At 34.5% G+C, this 19,533-nt stretch overlaps 1 protein-coding gene across 1 annotated transcript in view; it reads right to left on the bottom strand.

Moving 5' to 3' along the window:
• Positions 1-19,533, bottom strand: part of LOC149789283 (A disintegrin and metalloproteinase with thrombospondin motifs 9-like) — a 343,799-nt gene that overhangs the window by 77,269 nt on the left and 246,997 nt on the right. The window contains exons 26-28 of the mRNA XM_089975475.1: positions 18,704-18,928; positions 18,070-18,228; positions 17,120-17,299 (exon numbers count right to left, since the gene is read on the bottom strand). Of these exons, the coding sequence (XP_089831601.1) occupies positions 17,120-17,299; positions 18,070-18,228; positions 18,704-18,928 (564 nt within the window). The remainder of the gene's footprint in view (positions 1-17,119; positions 17,300-18,069; positions 18,229-18,703; positions 18,929-19,533) is intronic.

The following is a 19,533-nucleotide window of genomic DNA, read 5'->3' as shown; positions in this document are numbered from 1 at the left end:
TCTTGACTTAATATTAAAAGATATTGGGCCCTTTTTCATGTGGAGTAGAATGCAACCTTGAGCATCCTGTGCCACATGACCTTGTGTCCAATCTTTTTCAATACTCACTCAATAACCTATACACATCTATAGCAGATTAAGAGAGGAAAAGTGAAAATATTACAACTTTTGTTCCAGAGAAGTAGCTAAACATAATGTCAAAGTAAAGTTTGATTGTGGTGTGCCATGTAGAACTAATTTTACTGTGTAGAACCATTTTTCTTCTGTCAGTCAGTGGCTGATAATAGACATTTTAAAGTCTGGTACCTTGTACATGGTATAGAACTGGAAATGATTTTTCTTCTTTTTGTCTGAGTGGCCCTGACCTTTGACATTTTTAGCCCCAAACTGATATGACTCATCATTATCCCAATTGCAAGCCCTATTATGACACAGCTTTGCTGGTACATCCATCAGTACAAAATTCCCTCATTAATACGTCTTACAAAAGCGGCTAATTTTCTACTAGCTGAAAAGAATTTCCAAGAATCCAAGACAAGTCTGCTTCTTTTGTCTTTTTATTACTTGCAAATGCTGAGTACCAAAGCTCATCTCTGATATTCTGGAGAAACTCAAACATACCAAAGTTAGTAATCAAAACTAATTTCTTTCATGTCCAAGTTAATATATTCACAAGATACCTACACATGTAGTACAATAATGTAGTGATGACAAGATTATCAAGATGGCTTCAATTGATTATGACCACTTTGATTTAGTCTATGTGGGTTTGAACAGCAATATATTATGCCAAGGGAATGGAAACTAAGTGCCTTCATCTAATACCACACCTAGGCAGTCAACCTAGGCTGGCCTGAAGGGGTATCAGAATACATGAGCCTTACATTATGAATCCAATTCTTTGCCAACTTATCAACCATGCTCCATTTTCTTTTAAATTTAGAACACTATATGTTTCATATAAAGTCTTTCAGTGAAAACCCCATAACTATAAGACCATCAATTCATGAGAAGTAGCTAGAAAAGTTTCAAGTTGGCTGTCTTAGCAATCATAGTCTGAATGGTACCATTTATAGTTATGGACAAACTTCATATCAAAAGAAGTCTTTCAGTCTAAACCCCATGTTGCAACTACTATCAGTTAAGAAGTAGTGATAACAAGATTTTCTTCATGGCCACCATTATCATAGAAGTGGCAGTCTGATTAGCACTATTCTCCTTTAGGACCAACAAGACATTTCGAGAATTCTAATGGGATATCTGAAGGGAAATATTTACATTTAGAACCAACAAGACATTATGAGAATTCTAACAGGATATCTGAAGGGAAATATTTCCATTTAGGACCATCAAAACATTATGAGAATTCTAACGGGATATCTGAAGGGAAAAATTTCATTTAGGACAAACTAACTTCAGAAAAAGTCGTTAGTGAAAACTTCAAGTTGAGGAGTAACAATAACAAGATTCACAAAATGGTCACTATATGGGCAACACTGGGTGCTTGAGTGGCACCATTGCATTGATAACCAACTAAAACATGGGATGAATATGCATTTAAAGTTGCAGTGTAATCCTCTCAGTAGTTTGCAAGAAGTACATGATCATTCTGAAAGAGACAAGCATGTACCATAACAGTCTGTTAAACTACTGAAGATGTAATAAATGTTTATTACATTATTTATATCCCACAAGAATAACATATACATCATATATACTAACTTATAGGATCAGTCAATATAGATCCTGATCTGCAGTTTCATAATGTGCTAGCAGACCAGAGTCTGTGTTGCTTGTTCTACTGACTAATCTTAAAAATTGTATAAGCCCTAATATGTCAGTGCATTATGCAATGGCAGATCCAGGTTTATGCAGTTTACAGCTGGATGCAACTTGTAAGCAAGTGCACATAGTATATTCAATGTATCGTACAGGTTTCTTGTATTAAAAACTATGGTCATCAAAATCAACTATGCAGTAAAGCCATCATGGAAGCAATAATGAATATAATAATAAAATTAAAGAATATAAATGTGTACATGTATCTTCTTAAATATATGATGAGTCAGCATAATCACTTACTCACTGCAATTGACTGCTTTCATGTAATCTACTGTTTCTAAACAAATTCTATTTGAAAAAATAACATTTTAACAGAAAACCCCTCAAAGCCCAATACCCTTGTGACCAAATTTAATTTTTGTTTCTGAGACATTTTTCAGTTTACTGAGGGTTTTGCAAATGTGAAAAATATGTCTTTTAATAAATGCTTATTGACTTGAAAGAAAGAATATAATTATGACAGCATCTGTTTATGTATGTGTAAATGTGCACAAATTAAAAAGGCCCTTTTTTATACATCAAATGAAAATTTGGCTGAACAATATCTGTTTATTCCAAAGTCACATCCAGCAAAGCATCCAAAGCGAGGCAACATGACAGAATAATAAAACCTGGGTATTTAATTAAAAGAACATACAAAATGTGTTCTATGGATCATTTATACAAATTAATAGCATCAATCACAATTACATAATAATCAGAAAAACAATATTTTCTAGTTGCTTGTCTGCAAACATTTAGTTATCAATGATTTACTGAAAAGATGGCTCCAGTTTTAATGGTGCTAAGGCTTCAGATCAACCTATTGTTGGCCCTAATTTGTGTTGGTATGTATGAAAAGTATTCTTTTAACCTCCTATGCCAATTGGGCATTTTCTCACTGATAAGCCTACTGCAGTATTTGCAAATCATAAATAATCTGGTCCAGAGAGAGACAGAGACAGAGAGAGAGAGACAGACATACAGAGAGACAGAGACAGAGAGAGAGAGAGAGACAGACAGACAGACAGACAGAGAGAGAGATGGACACACAATACTGAATCTAAGAGCAAGCAAATGTATACCGTGATGACAGCCTAGAGATGAATGTTGGGAATTGAAGTGCATTAAGGGATCACACCACTGATTCCTTTTCCATAGACACCAATATTAATGTCTGCGAAAATGAAACTAGATGACCAAGTTCACAACACTTGTACTTCTTGATTAAAGTAACCATAAAACTTTCTGAACAATCATATTATTTACATTTTCTCAAGATACATGTCCCAAATAGCATACTGATAAAAGCAACCTTAACCAACAATTTTGCACTAGGTAGGTACCTGACACCTCTAACCTCTCAGCAGTTGAAAAAACTAGAAAATTAGAAAAGAAATTCCATACTGATATAACTGTAAATGGCCCAATCTAAAAGTTTTATGTACAGAATCAAATGTTCCACACACAGAGACTGGTACCCTCCTCAATTAATAATTAGAGGTCTGATTCCTTAAGTTTTATTAACATTACTGGACACTAGTTGAACCAATTTTTTCAAATTATTTTTTATCACTATCACTATCATCACAAGTGGCATTTATGCATGTGGCTCAATATTGCAACTAGTAACAAAGTTACCGACAAATATGTATGGCCAATACAACAATTAATTTTTTTCCTTCTATGACCTGGACATTGACAATTGTTACAATCTGGTTCTGCAGATTATTACAATCTGGTGATTAGTAGTGGTGGCTTGTGTATGTGACATGTACATAATAAATGTGAAGTGTAAATTACTGTATTTGTTTGTATGCATGTATATAAGTTTTGACAGCACATCAGCACAACCCTGGATATACAGTGCCAAATAAGTTTAGGCATACAAAACAAAGATAAATGCAAAAGTGGGGTAAAATCCAAAATCTGTAACTAACATTTTGTTATACAAAAAACATTCTTTTATAAAGTTCAAGACTTTCTCGGCTGGAATATAATTATGAGATTTATCCACAGACAAAAGAAGGTTACTGCCATTACTCACCATTTGTGACATAATGGAGGGCACATTGGACCTATTCGCATCCTTATCCTAACAGGAGGGGTGGGGTGGGGGGGTCTCCACTTGTGTGTATAATCTGCATCTGAACTGCATATTCTCAAGCTCAATATTTACAATTCTACTCGACTTGAGTGCTCAGTAACTCTCAAAATCTGCCACTCAAGAGTAAACTAGTTAATTAAAAAAAAAAAATTGTGAATCAACTGGTTTAACAATGTTCAGGAGAGAAACTATGAAATAAAACAAGTATGATGCATATATGACACTGCATTATGTGCCAACATACGAAGCTATGCTGCTTCTAATAAGGTATGCAATATATAAGACTAAACTCCAATGACTCAATAAAAATTCCTCATGCTTTTTACTGAATGTTCTTTTCTGACAGTGCATATGTGGCAACAAGCAAATCTACCCTGCTTTTGATTGCGCATACAATATACTACAGCTAATTTACGAGAGCAAACTACAATGGCTTAAAATCACAAATCCTCATATCAGAGTTTATGCTGCTTCCAATGTGACATGCAATATACAAGAGCAAACTGCAACCTCTCACCACCACAGAACCCTCCAGACCATTACCATGGACAATAATGCAAAATTCATCACATGTATGATGCATCTTCTTGCTATGACTGCATGTATAACACCTGCCCAGAAATATTGGAAAATAATGTACATGTACTTGTAGTTCACATTTTTGTACAGCTAACCTGTAACCATCCTTCAAGAGCTAAGAGTTGTTTGCAAAATATGAAATGCCTTTTGCACATGGTTGCCTCAAAGGCAATACCAGCACAAAGAGTTTTGAAATTTTCCAGCCAACAGCTTAAGAAGAAATGTGACAATGGACAGAGACATTAAGTTGGCATGTCAGATGCTTTTTAAAAATGTTAGAGAGAAGTTGATAATAACATAGATAATCAAAGTGTTCATCATGCAAAGTTATGCAGCATGAGTGTAAACTTTAGTGTACAAAAAGAAGACGGTGTTTTTGCATACATTTTGTGTATACGATTCAGTATCAATTTGTATAGACTGTTAGTTAATATCATCTGACCTCCTGGAAACCACTAATTAGGATGAGGATAATGGAGAGTTAACAAAATTACAGAAATTCAGACTGATGTAATTAATTCTGTGCAATGGTTAGCTGGAAGTTTTGGGGGCTATTTTTGTCGTTTTTTTTAACTAGCACTTTCATTACTTCATTTGGGCATATCATCATCATAGTGAGGACATGGAAACTCATTGCCTTCTCCAACGATACACAAAGGCAGCTGATTCAGGCAAGCCTGAGCAGGTATTACCAGTAAACCCATAAGTCTTGGTCTCAAACCTGATGTTCTACAAAATGAGCTCCTGCAGCAATGAGATATAACAAATTTAAGCCTGCTCTTACAAGGCAAAATATTTTGTAAACACCATTTTTTAAAATACTTTTCCTCACTTAAATAGTTAAAATGAAATTCCCAACAATATGATGCAATTAAATGGGCGAAGTTTTAAGTGAAACAAGCCTAAAAATATAAAGCCTGATTTCAGATGTGGTTTTAATCCATACAGATCTTCAAAAGTTAATGAGTGGAAACTTAAGAGCAAAGTTCAAAGCCATAATTCCATACAAGCTAGCCAAAATGAAGATGAAAACTGAACTGTACCTAGGTCTTTTTCATTTAAACTACATATTAAATTTGATTTCAATCCATTAAGTCCATCAAAACTTCTCAAGCAGAATTGAAAGGCCAAGTTCCAAGTCAAACAGTGGTCATGACTCCATATAATCATGCTGAAAAAGCGAAAATTTAATTGTACATACATACTCTTAATGAAAAGCTTCATACCAAATTTAATTCCAATTCATGAAGCCTTCAAACATTCTTGATCAGAAATAGCAAAGTTTCAATGCACATTTCACTTCCATGCATCAAGTTGCATCAGGTATGATGGGACAGTACAGGTTACCAATGGTGGAAACATGATGTCAAGGGTCAGAACAGGGCTGAAGGGAACAGGACATGAAGGGACATGACCAAGCTGGAGGGGAACAGGTGGGAAAGGATATCACATGGCTGGGGGGTACAAGATGTGAAGGGACAGCATTGGTTTGATTTTGTTGTGTTCAAGGCCATTTTTTCAGAACATGATAGGCTATAATGGCAGCAGTTATAATTGGTGGAGGAAGAACCTGCGGAAAAAAACCTCAGTAAAAACCAGCAACCCATAGGAAGCCACTGGTATGCTTTCTCACATACCAACATTTGTTGAACTGAGACCTGAACTTGCATGGACAGAGGTGTGATGCAATAGCCTTGGACTACTTGGCCACCTGGGGCACCAAATAAAGGAAGAGTAACAGGGCTTAAGAACACTGGTGTGAAGCAACAGGACAGAGCTGGAGGAGACAGGATGTGAACGGACATGACTGCTGGAGGGAACATAATTTTAAGGGATAGAACATGGCAGGTGGGAAGTATGTGAAAGGACAGGACAGGGATGGAGGGGACAGGACAGAGTTGGATGTTACAGGCATGGTCTGTAGGTGACAATGTGAAGAGACAGTTTCGATGGTCATGGGTAACACTATATGCTTCCTCTTAAGATATGACAGAGGCATGCCATTTTCAAAGACATGATCATCACAATGACAGTGATTTAAAATTCTAGGGCAATCCTTCTTAATTAGACAAAATGTACTTAACATTTTACTCATTTCTTTTAAGATATGAAACAAATTAGATCTGAATAATTTGGTATGTAATTGTTGTGCTTAAGTATTTATCAAACTAAAACTTGCTGGGTATTATTATCCAAATGATGCAGGGTTTCTGGGCCAAACTTTAAGTCTGAGCATTTCATATATAGCAAACTCAAATGCTGGTACACTCCAACACCAATGACAAGTATGGATGAGTGATTGTGTGGGTTATATTCCTTGCTGTTGTTACTAGCAAGTATTCAGATCGTCTACCATTACCAGTTCATCTTAAAAAGTTGTACAGGATCACTGCTTTTTTGGCCTTACAATGTGATGTCGAAAGATTTACATCTGCTCTAATGTACTGCCTTAATGGCAGATTTATTAAGAAAAAATTCTATATGGCAAGACTTTTCATGTTTCTAAGCAGTAAATTAGAAACAGTGATGGTCTCCATCAAAGAAATGTAAAAAAGTTTAATGTTTCTCAATAAATAAATAAAAATATAACCATGATTTTTATCATCAAAGTAAAGATGATCATAAATAGACAACGAGTTTACTGTGTGTCAAGGAATACTTTACAACTGTCAATTTATCATTGTTAAACTAGCACCTCAATTTTAAAATTAAAGCCAAAATGTTACAGTGGAAAATTTCATGAGCCCTATACAGATGGCAGCCTTTGAAGATGGATTTTCTGCATAAAGCTGTATACACATATTGGTGTGAGAAGGCACAGCTTGGCACAAATCTTGATTTACACCTTAAAGATGAAGAAAAATGGATGTATGCTTCATTTAACACACTAATATTGATATGCCATTAAATCACACATCACTCATCCTACTGCTTTTCTCAGGTACTGCATTCTCTTGTGTATATGCACATCCATCTGCAAACAGTAAAGACCCTGATCTGTCACTATCACCTAGATATTACATAATGTAAACACCAAAGACTGATCCTGATCTGCAATCACACGTGCTGATAAATCAGGGTCAGTGGTGTTTGTGCTGATAAATCAGGGTCAGTGGTGTTTGTTCTACCAGTGGATGATTTAAATCTATGCTGTTTGTTCTCAATATGACATAAAGCAATCAGCATAGTCCTTGATCCACCAAGCCATTACATGATATGTATCAATGTCTACACTATTCACCATTTGATCCGCATTATATACAGGTGTAAACTTAATTTCACATGCAAGTATTACCTCCACTGTTGTGTATTCCAATTTATGTGAAGCCGCAAAAGTGTTTCCCAAAGAAGATAAAATATACAGATATTAACAATAATTATGCTTAAAAAGTATTACTGGTATTTTAAATCTTTTGTGTTTTTTCATATTCATATTGAAACAAAGTATTAATGCCCTCTTATGATGACCTTGGTTTGATTTGATGTGGTGTTTAATGGCACACCAATATAGGAAAGTTTAAATCATTCAGAGCAATTGGAGTAAAGTCTTGCCCAGAGACACACCATGACAACTGGATTTAAAGGAGACCAAAAACCAATATAAATATAGAATAATAATAAAAGCTCTATAGAAGAAAACCTTATTATTAAGTGTCATCTGCGACCATAACGCCAATATTTAAATATTGGTACATCTTCTAGGAGCTGTATTTCCATGACCTCGTATGCAAAATTTCTGTGCCTATTCAGTTACTTTCAGGATGTGACATCATAGTAACGACTCCAGCATCCCAAGTGGGAGTTGCCAGAGTAAAAGACAATACCGTTTTGCGTTGCTTACGGGTGTAATAGAACATTAAGAAAAGCCTGTGGACAATATTTTTTCTTTTCCAAAAGATAAAGGCATCAAAAAAAGCATGGATACATTACCAGTACTACAAACTCAATTTCAAAGCAACACCATACAGCACTCTGTGCTCATTAGATTTTTCAAAGGAATGTTATGAAAGGGATCCTGAAAAAATGTCAGCTCAAGGATACATATATGTCAGGCCTAGACTAAAAGTTGCAGCTGTTCCAGACATACCATTGGATATTTTAAATCCTGGGAAAAGTGTTAAATGTGTGAGATACGAAAATAAACAGATGGCTGAGAAAGTGACCACAAAATGCAACAATCAATTCACAGGTCTTTTATCTACACCAGCAGTGATTTAAAAAAATCTGATAGCCCGACACTCGGGGGGGGGGCCTCTGATATTAGTTCAGGCCCATCCTGTATTCAAAGTTACTTGCCCATTGGGCTTGTCGAAAAAATTGTTTGAGGAAACTTTGATCGCACTGGTGAAATAATGAGTACATATATTTTCAAGATGTCATACATGCCTTAATATGGCGCAATGTAAATTAAATCACCACTGCCCTAGGTGAAATTGAGATCAGATTTTAATCAAATGGAAGCTTTGCTAAAAATAAGATTCTAAACCTGTCATGTTTTGAGAAAACACAATTTTAAGTAATCTTTAAAAAAAACTAACAATTTTTAAAAACTTTCAGTCTATGCTTGTTTCATGATGTACATGTATGTATAAATGGTAAGCTGTAATGATTGGAACTGATGTAAAACTATCCCTTGGGCAGTTTAAATAGCAGTGATTAAAAGAATAGACGTCAAAGTTTCACATTAACTTGCTGACAATAGAAATTTGGGGGAGGAGACTATTGACCCCACCCCCTTGCCCCGATGTTTGAGTGCCCATGGGACATACAATTTCTCCCTGTGATAAGCCTTATAATTCCCCCAGGACAAGCCCCTTTTTCATATTCTGGTCAGCTCTGGCTCAACTGCAAAATAGCTTAAGTTTTGATTTAAATTCACAAAAAATAAAACCACAGCTAATCCTTATCCTTGCATTTATCTTGTGAAAAGGACTGCCCTTTGGACATACTTAAAAGAAACCATGTTCAACAGTGTGCATATGTAAGCACTAGCAATTGATTGCTAAATAAACAATGCCTATTTTGTTGTAACTTACAATGCCTAGGACTTCATTTTAACAGTTCAAATCTGCAGTCACAATTTACCGTATATGTGGCAACTGTTTTCCCCATGTTTTATGCCCCACCTTATTTCCTTACCTTTAAGTCTTAATGCACATAACACTGTTCACTGAATAAACTATTTATTCTGAATTAGTTCTTTAGGGGCACATATACTGCATGGTGTATTTTGTTTTATTCCTTCTTTTAATTTAATCATGGTAATTAAACTTTACATATATGATAGAGGAATGTCAGGTGTTAACTGGTTGTTGTTGTTGTTCTAGAGTTTAATGCCATTTTTCAGCACAAGATAGGCTATACATGGCGGCCAGTATAACTGGTGAAGGAAGAACCCTGGAAAACCCAGGGAAGAACCACCGACCCACGAGAAGCTACTGACAGGCTTTCCCACGTACCCACGCTAGCCAAGCCTTGGACTCGAACCCACGCAGACAGAGGTGAGATGGCAGTGATCCGGAATGGTGAGCGCTTTAGACCACTCGGCCACTCGCGGCCCCCGGTGTTAACTGGCATTGTTTCTTTGGCGGAAATGGAGATGTGATTAGGTTTCCAGAGGAAATGTCACAGCATCCACAGTGATCATTCATTTAAGCTAATTGGTGACAATTTTATTATTTTAATTTTTTTTTTACTATAGTACTGTTGTAGATGTTAAATTTATGTGAATGTTTATCCTTAACGTTCTATTTACTGAAGAAACAAAAAACAACTCGTGTGATATTAATTGTTTCGTCCAGTGCCGGATTTAGACATGCGTGTGTGTGTGATTCGGATTTTTAACATAGCTTTAACAATTTTGATTCGGATTTTTAACATAGCTTTAACAATTTTTCAGTCATATCACTACGATGTCTGCAATGTGGCAGTTTAGACATCGAGAGGCCCTAAAAGCTATGGGAAGCTGTATAGGCCCTATTTGGTATAAAATAAAATTCAGAGGCCCCTTCAGACTGTGAGTTCAGACTGTGAGACCCTAAGCAGTAGCTTGTTTAGCTTATGTCTAAATCCGACACTGATTTCATCACACAAGTGATAAAACAGAATATGGCATCTGTGGATTGCATACATTATATCTATTTATGTATGGTTTGGTGTTTTTTTTTCTTCTTCTGAGAAATGAAAATTGACAGACATAATGTAATAATCGGGACTTCTCTGCGAAACATTGGGAGATAATACGAAATCGGCATGTACATGAGGAAATACCGCCAAAATCAGAAGGCTTTTCTCCCAACTTAAGAGTTGACAGGCATGAACTTGTGAAACTTCAGTCAGGGCTTGAGTTTATTTAAGTCACCAGCTGGGGGCCTGTGCCTAAAAAAAAAATCTTTGAACACTGACCATTACAGTACATAAACTATTATACCAGACAGTAGATTCAACTTTTGAATGTGCAAACCAAATCTGGTCTCCTCCTGTCTGTCTCGCTCGCCATGTTTATGTTTGTATTTGAGGACTGGCCAAGATTGCGTCACGGGACTACGTGATCTGTCGTTTCATTAAAACTCTGAAAAACTCTGCAATTTACGGAATTGAGGTATCTTCCACACAATATAATCACTACTCACTTAAAATATTTAATTTATAAACATTATAAAATCGAATTAAAATCTGTAGAGAATTACATATGTAAAAGGAAAAGTTTGATTTCTGGTCTCCTTTAAACCTGCCCCTTTCTAGTCAAAAGTCCAGCAAATTTACCACTTCTACAGATATCTAAAACCTTGTTGTCTCAAACAAGGGTAACAAAAATAAAAAGGTAGAAATACAGTACCTAAACTATTTATGTCAGGTAATGTGGCATCTGATAAGATGTAAGCCTCTGGAGTGGCCCTCATTGGCAACCATTTCATTATTCTGTGAGTCAACTCTTAATTAACTGGCTGCAATTTTCATTCAATTTCTAGATATCTTTAGAACCTACCTCAACAGATACTTAATGAACCTACCAGAAGCAGTAAATTGTCTAAAGAGATCATTACAATACCTTGCCTATATATGTAGTCTGGCTTTTAGTGAACAAGTCTTAAGCAACCACCTGTCTTAGAAATCACTGTATTGCCTAAAGTCTGGTTTGTATTAAAATCTTCAGCATGACATCTATCTTCAGCAAATCTTTGAGAGATATTAATCCCAATATAACTGTTTGGTTGATGGCCACTTTACACACTATTTCTTACAGCAGTAACTCTATCAAGTCTAATGCCCCAGAACCAAAACCAGGATAACCAGGATAAAGCTGACTTGAAACCGAGATAATCCTAGCAACCTGGATCATCTCCTGGCCAGCAATAATCAAATGGTTTTTTAATGCCTACCATATTAATCCTGAAAGATCAAATGCACAGACTGCCAGTTCAGTTATCATGCTCAATTTTCACCCTAAGCCAGATCTTCAGCATCATTTTTGAATTTTGTGCTGCTGTGATTAAAAGGTAAGATTTGATGCATATCAACCTCCTCCAAGCCTAATACCAATACCAACCTCCTCCAAGCCTAATATCCATATCTACTTCTTGAACAAGTCCCTGATTTTTGTATTTTCTTCACTTTCTAACCTTCAGGTCTGGGTTTGTTTCCACAGCTAATTAAAATGTCATTAGCAACAGCTTTTGATAACCTACTGTGTCAAGCAGATTTCCATGCCAAAACTGATATATTACTTCTGCCAGCAGTATGTTCTCTTCCTCTTTTTCTCTGGCCCAAGACATGTTAGGGTCTACTGTACACTTTAAAAAATATACTGACCCCCTAAAAAGAGGCATTGGAAAAAAATAAGATTGCTAAAATAACTCAAAAACAAAACTAACCAGGAAATTAACCAGCTGTACATGTAGATTTGCATGCACACAAAAATGGGGGCAACAGATATATGTGTCTATATATATATATATATATATATATATATATATATATATATATATATATATATATATATATATATATAAGGCATATCTTGTATGGTATCTCACCCTAAACTATATGCCAATATTTTGATAGATATGGGAAACCCGTATCACTATAGGGTTTATATATAGTACCATATGTAGAGAAAGCAGTGGTTAAGGGTATTCCCAATGTACCAAGAGTACAGATACAGCATACTGACACAGAAGAAAGCTGGGTCAATATCACATGGGAAATGGACCAAATTCTTTTCCTTTTTTTTTTTTTTTACAATTCTTTCCCAGATGGACCCCTGAATAGCAATATCATATTAAGAATAGCAATCTGCATATAGAGGCACCAAGTTAACCTGTATGTGGCAGGCAGATTTTTATAACTTCTTAAGCAAAATGCTGCATATCACATTTGAAAATACTGGATACTGAACAAAAATGATAAAGAATTCACTTCCACCCACCCCTACCCAAATTATTAGATTGTGGGAGAGAGGAGGAAAGAGAGGTTTTAATGATTAGCTACATTATATATACTAATTATTATAATAATTTGTGCATCTATTGAGGTGATTTGGGCCAGTACTTGATGAACATAATACATTATATATACTAACCTTTATAATAAACATAATGTTTAAAACAAAAAAAAAAAAACCTACATACCTACCCTAATTTTAAAACCAGTGCATTGGAAATAGGAAACATGCATCTTTTTTAGGGGGGAGTTGCTTACAAAGTCCATCAGTTTGTAAAAAAAAAATTTAATAAATTACCTTTGTACAATTTAAATAGGAATATTATTTGCTATAGAGTATACAATACTGAAGAAATTGTCACCTGGGCAGATGCACTGGAGACTGGTTATAAATTTGCCACAAATGCAAGACAATTTTGGAGATATACTGTGTGTTCTAAACGTTTTGAGACAGTCTGATGATAATGGAAATTTTTTGCAAGTACTTTATTCAATTTCACCTTCAAATTCAACTTCAATGTAAAGAAAACCATTCAACTAAGAGCAATATTTTCTGGCCCCTTCAGTGTCCTTAAACTGCACAGATTTTAATGTATTCAAATTTAGAAAGCTTGGTTCTTGTTTTTTATTATATAACTTCAGGTGCACATATCTGTAATAGTTGGTAATCAAAGCTGACTAGCATTCCACCCTTGGAAGGGTTTTGGAAGAAGTAATATACAAGTAATCATAACCAATTTTCAGTCTACTCATTATGAAACAGAAAATATTTCAGGATTCAAAAACATTGATCCACTTTAGATAAATGATACTTCAAAAGAAGGAAAGAAAAGCACAGACACACACACACACACACACACAGACACACACACCCACACACACTGAAGGATCTACACTAACACTGATTACAGCAGGTGGTGGGTGTGGTAGGGATAGGAAATAAACAATAACTAAAATCCAAGTTTGTTTATTTTTAAATAAAATAAATTACCTAACAACAAGACATGACATTTATTTTAAAACCAAATAAAAGTTGACAAAAGGTATTTAAATTGTAAAGTATAAAAAGAACATTTCAGAATCTCTGGTAACAAAAGGTACACATGTAGAGATACAAAAATATCATACCCCTTTGTTTAAAACATAAAAACAATGAAGAATTTTTGGTAAAATGATAAAATAATATATACAACAAAGATTACATCAAAGTATTCAATCACAAGAATAATGAAATCATAGACTAAAATATTCAAAAACATCAGCAATATCACAATAAATAAACTATGGACGAAACTGCACACAAATTATTCACCGGCATACAAAAGGCCACAAGAGGTAAATAGTAGATGGTGACACACCACAACATTCTTTCCAACACCCAAATGTGCAGTCAACAATCCATGATTAGCCCATCCCATTCTTTTAGAAACATTTACAAAAAATTAAAAAACTGTAAAATGTGGGCTCCCTGAGCTTATCACAAGAAATGTTGACATTGCTGACATTTGTGTTAGATCTAAAATAAAATTCTAATTCCCAGAACTACCTGATACTAGTTAGGTTATTGCTGTATACACTTGCTTATAAGTTAAGTCCAACTGCAAACTGCACAGACCCAGATCTGCCATCTCATAAAACACCAGATCTGGGTCTATTAAGATTGTTAAGAGTAATCAGTAAAACAAACAACACAGACCCTAATTTGCAGGTGCATTTTGCTGCAGCAGATCAGGATCTTTGAAGTTTTATTTGTCTTATAATCAAGTATACATGGTATTCTTTTTTTTTGTTGCTCTGCAGAGTGTAATGAAAATTACAGCAAACAATTCATTTCCAACGTGAACCCTGTTTTATGACAGTCATTGTACATCTAAAAGCAACAGTTAATACAGAAAATATTGAGTACAATGTATTCTTGAACTGCTGTGTAAAATATTGGTATTCAACAAATTAAGAATTTTAACATTGGAGGCCTTACTACCTCACTACTACCAATGTATTGAATTTATATGAATCCACACTTAGAGTCACAAATACAGACCTCCCAGACATATTTTTCACAATTACTGGGATTTAATAGGGCACTGGATCTCAAAAATATGTGGAAAAATATTAGGATGTTTTGGTGCAGTCATAGAAAACATCAAAATAATGATGTGTTTAGGAATTGAATACCACATTTTCAAGTACATGAATTCACACATTACTCAGTATTAACAGCAATACATTATAATAATAATTTCAATTTATTTTGTATTTCATTTGGAACTCACAAATACACCACACTGAGTACATTCATTATAATAAATGATTTTATGTCCATTTTAATTGATTTTCTTGAGAAAAATTCTGGAACGCATATCTCCCACAAAACATTTAGGGAAATTAAAGGGATTTTGGACTAATTTATATAAAAGAAATTTAGGGGTTTTAAAAAAACAGGCATTTTATAAGGATTTATATAAATGTAAGAATGTCTGGAAGGCCTGCAAATATAGGCATAAGAACACTTTTTAATAAATGCCACCAAAAAAAGCAATTTCCATATCTGCTCATGTATAGCATGTGTGCTGCTGCAGTGCAGACTGATATCTGCATTCACATAATGCACTGGCAGATCAGGATCCATTCTCAAACTGCTCCACAGGTGGCATGAACATATCCATCAAAACACCACAAAATGAATTCTTAAATTTTCTTGCAGAAATGCCTAATCTTGCTCTTCCTTCATTTTTCAAAGAATTTGCAAAAGCAATGAAAGATACATATAAATTTAAAGGTTTGATGCAAAAAACCTGTCAATGTTACTGTTAATTTATTTTTTCATATCTCTTATTAAAATCGTAAAAAAAAAAATGACTACAAGACAACTCAAAATGAGGCTGACAAGTGATTATGTGCAGAAAGTGACTTTGTTTACAGTGTCAGCTGGGAAGTAGTCTGGGTCCATGGTGTTTGTTTTGTTTATGATTTTAAGTGAATAGCATAGACAACTGGGTCTACATGTTAGCTGTTAAGTACAAAGTACACCTGGGTATAGACAATACTATGGGCTGCCAATTGTTCCTTTTACCAAGGGATAGCTTCAATTCTAAATAAAAATTACCAGTTTCATACAAGTTCTTGTTATCTGAACAAGCTCAACAGCCTCTTGATTCATTCATATTAAAATTACTGCCTCTTTTCCATGAAGAATGTTATCATTCCAGAGTTGCTTGGATGAATAGATTCAAAAACCACATAACATATATATACACACAAATAAAATGTTTTCAAAGAAAACCTTACCCACAATTATATAGTCTAGATTCATTCATACTTTAACACCTTTATAATTTACCACATCAAACATTTTTACAATTGTATGTCAAGATTCACACAGGAGTCTTTGCTTCAAATATCAGCAGTAAAATAAAAAAGTTCATAATAATAGTTGTTATGTACAAGTTAGGCAAATCCTATACAATATGTACATCTGGATTCTATGAAATGCATAAAGAAAATGAATATAAAAACTTCAGAAAACAATTCTGTCAACATGAGGCATAGTTAATGAGGCAACAATCTCTTACGTATTCTTTATTTATGTTACAAAATGCATTTATATGACAATGATATTGAAGTAGCCACTTTGCATATATCAGTAGTCAATTTACTGACAAGTACCATGTATATCTTAATCTCCTAAATTAATTATACTAATAATTCATCAATGTAATTCAATTCTCCAGAGTTTGATCTAATATAGTTTGTCTCACAACCAACCATAATTTCTGTTTCTCAAATTAATTCTCTAAATGAATTAATTGCAAATGCATATTTGGTGAACCAATTTAAATATGAACACAATGAAGCACTGATTAAATATTAATATCAAACTGCATTATTGGCTTCCACAATATTGGCGAAGAATCCCAAGAATGTGAGTCCTGCACATCTTCATCATATCCGAATATCTGTATCCTGGCAGCATATGAAAAACGCTTTAACAAAAACACAGATATTTCCATGCATGCATTTTCTCCTTGCAACTACCCACACACGAACACAAGGGGACAAATCATACACTAGCTACCACCACCATGGTTAGGAACGCTGGTAATAGGTTTGGTAATAATATTGGTAGTAACGGTAATGATCATAATCACGATGAGAGGGAGGATTTCTTACCGGAGACCAGGGTCCCACTTGCCATGATCTGTTGCTACTGCATGCGCCATTGTTACACATTCGACTGTCTGGAGGACGCTGGAAAATATCACAATTTGACTCTGGAAGAGGATGTCCATCACCAGAGTGGCACTTTACAACTCTCTTCTGAACTCCATTTTCTCCACATGTCACAGAGCACTGAAAGAAGTTTAATTGTACAGTTGTATGAAACTAGAGGCTACAGAATATATAAAGTAAATGCTGAATACTCATTGGATATATCCAGAAACATTCAAACTACAAAAAAGTTTACATGTACAAAAGGTTTCTTACTGAATCTTAGAGTTCAGACACAGATGATTAATGAGAACAGTTTTGTTTCAAATAAAATCATGACCTTATCCTAGTGACAAAGAAATGAAAGTGTTACCTGATGTTTCAATCTTCTAGTGAGATTTTAAGTAACAACTAGATACATGAACTCAAAGGCAAATTAAGTTCTGAACTCGTATGCACAAGCTAGCAAGACATAATATGGTTCAAGTCTTTACCATTCAGGAAGCTACCAAATTTTAAGTTCTGAGCTTTCACCAACATCTACCACTTTTAGGAAACCATTATGGACAGCATATTTAGCAGACAACCTTATCTTACCAGTATCAAATTAAGTCTTGAGGAATTTGAACACTTTTATCAAAATCCTTAACTCTATTTATACGAGTGAGACTGATTAGATCTTTTGAAAACTTAACATTATACTGTTATTGTTAAAATCATCATCATTATTAAATCTTGATTACTTTGATCTAATAAATGTGCATTTGCTAGAAAGATAAAGTAAATGTCCTCAAAAAAACAAGAAACCAGGATTAAAAAAGAAATGGTCCAAGTCAAATATTCATAACAAAAACAAAAGCTAGCTTTGCTTGAGATTTTAACAGTAATATTTAATTCCATGTGGGACTTACTGGTGTCCAATCTCCATACACCCAATTAGGGCAGTGTCCAGCATTACAACTCTGTTTTTCTGCAGGTTTCTGCGCTGTATCACATGAAGTACTTGGTCCCTTTTCATCGTGACAAACAACCTGACGCCTCTGCCATCCTGTTCCACATGTGCTGGAACACTGAAAGAATATGGTCATTTTCATCATCTTTTATCTTGTCTACTTTCAAGTCACTTTAAATGAACATTTCAAAATATAAAGACAGTTAGCCATATTTACATGATAGTTGCATTCCCATGAGTGTGAGTGTAACTTGAAAATCACACAATTCAAAATTTTAGTGTCACTGTCTTTAATTTACATTGAAAAATACATAATTCAATTAATTTTAATACCATTTATTTTAGCAGGTTATGGATCTTAATTTGTTTTAGACAAATAATTTCATTGTTTTTTAGTCATCATTAAACTTTAAACAGAAACAATAATTTACATGAATTGCATTAAGGCAAAATTCACACAAGTCGAAATTGTGCAAGTCCATGTACCAAAACTATAAAAAAAAAAGATTCCACAAAATTGACATTTTAAACTGTGCAGAACCCAAAATTGTTGGAAAACTTCATCCAATTGTAATATGCTTATGATTTCATACCCCACTCCATGGTCCAACTCTCCAATGACTGATGTTGATGACAGTGTTGCTTGTGATTCTGCCAATATCAAAGTCCTCAAAAGGGATACATTTGCCTGCATCACAAGTTCGCTGAGCTGATGGTTTAATATCCATGTCACATATCAGTGCATCAACATCCTGGCCATCTATCATCACACAGGCCACATATCTTGTCTGTACACCTTTACCACATGTCACTGGACACTAAAACAGAAATGAAAAATTATACATAAAATAGAGATCAGTGTCAACTTCTTTTCTTTATATCTGTATTCTAAATTCTGGTGGGCCAAATCACTTGGGTTTTATAATTTCCGTTTTTTTTTACAAGAGAGATGAAGTCATAATGGGTCATGTATTAACTAATACATGATACTAATATTAACAAAAACAAATATGTAATCAAATAACCATGTCTCTTTTTCAGACTACATCTACAAGATACCAATCAAGTTTAATATTCCCTTTCATTCCAAATATCTTTCTTTTATTTAAAAAGCATGTATTCAAAAAAATATCTGCTGCATGCATTTCCTGAGCTTTGGCACTTCATCACATTGAACTTATTCCTTAACCCTCAATCTGTCAAGTTTGCATATTTTACTGCATTAGGGTTACTCTAAAGTAATTAGCACAGTAACCTATCTAACTTTTCAAAGGAACTATAATGGCATTTATGACAGTCCTACTCCATACTGCTCAAATGAATTCTCAGTTCCAGAACAAGCACACCTGTCAAAAGATTGATCCAACCATTTCATTACAATGGTGAGAAATATGATCAAGTGCATTGAAAATGATATATAAAC

This window comes from Sinohyriopsis cumingii, chromosome 11, assembly GCF_028554795.1.
Source record: "Sinohyriopsis cumingii isolate HCF-2022 chromosome 11, ASM2855479v2, whole genome shotgun sequence".
Classification (NCBI taxonomy): Eukaryota; Metazoa; Mollusca; class Bivalvia; order Unionida; family Unionidae; genus Sinohyriopsis; species Sinohyriopsis cumingii.
The sequence above is the reverse complement of the archived record's forward strand: the minus strand, read 5'-3'. Positions and strand labels throughout refer to the sequence as shown.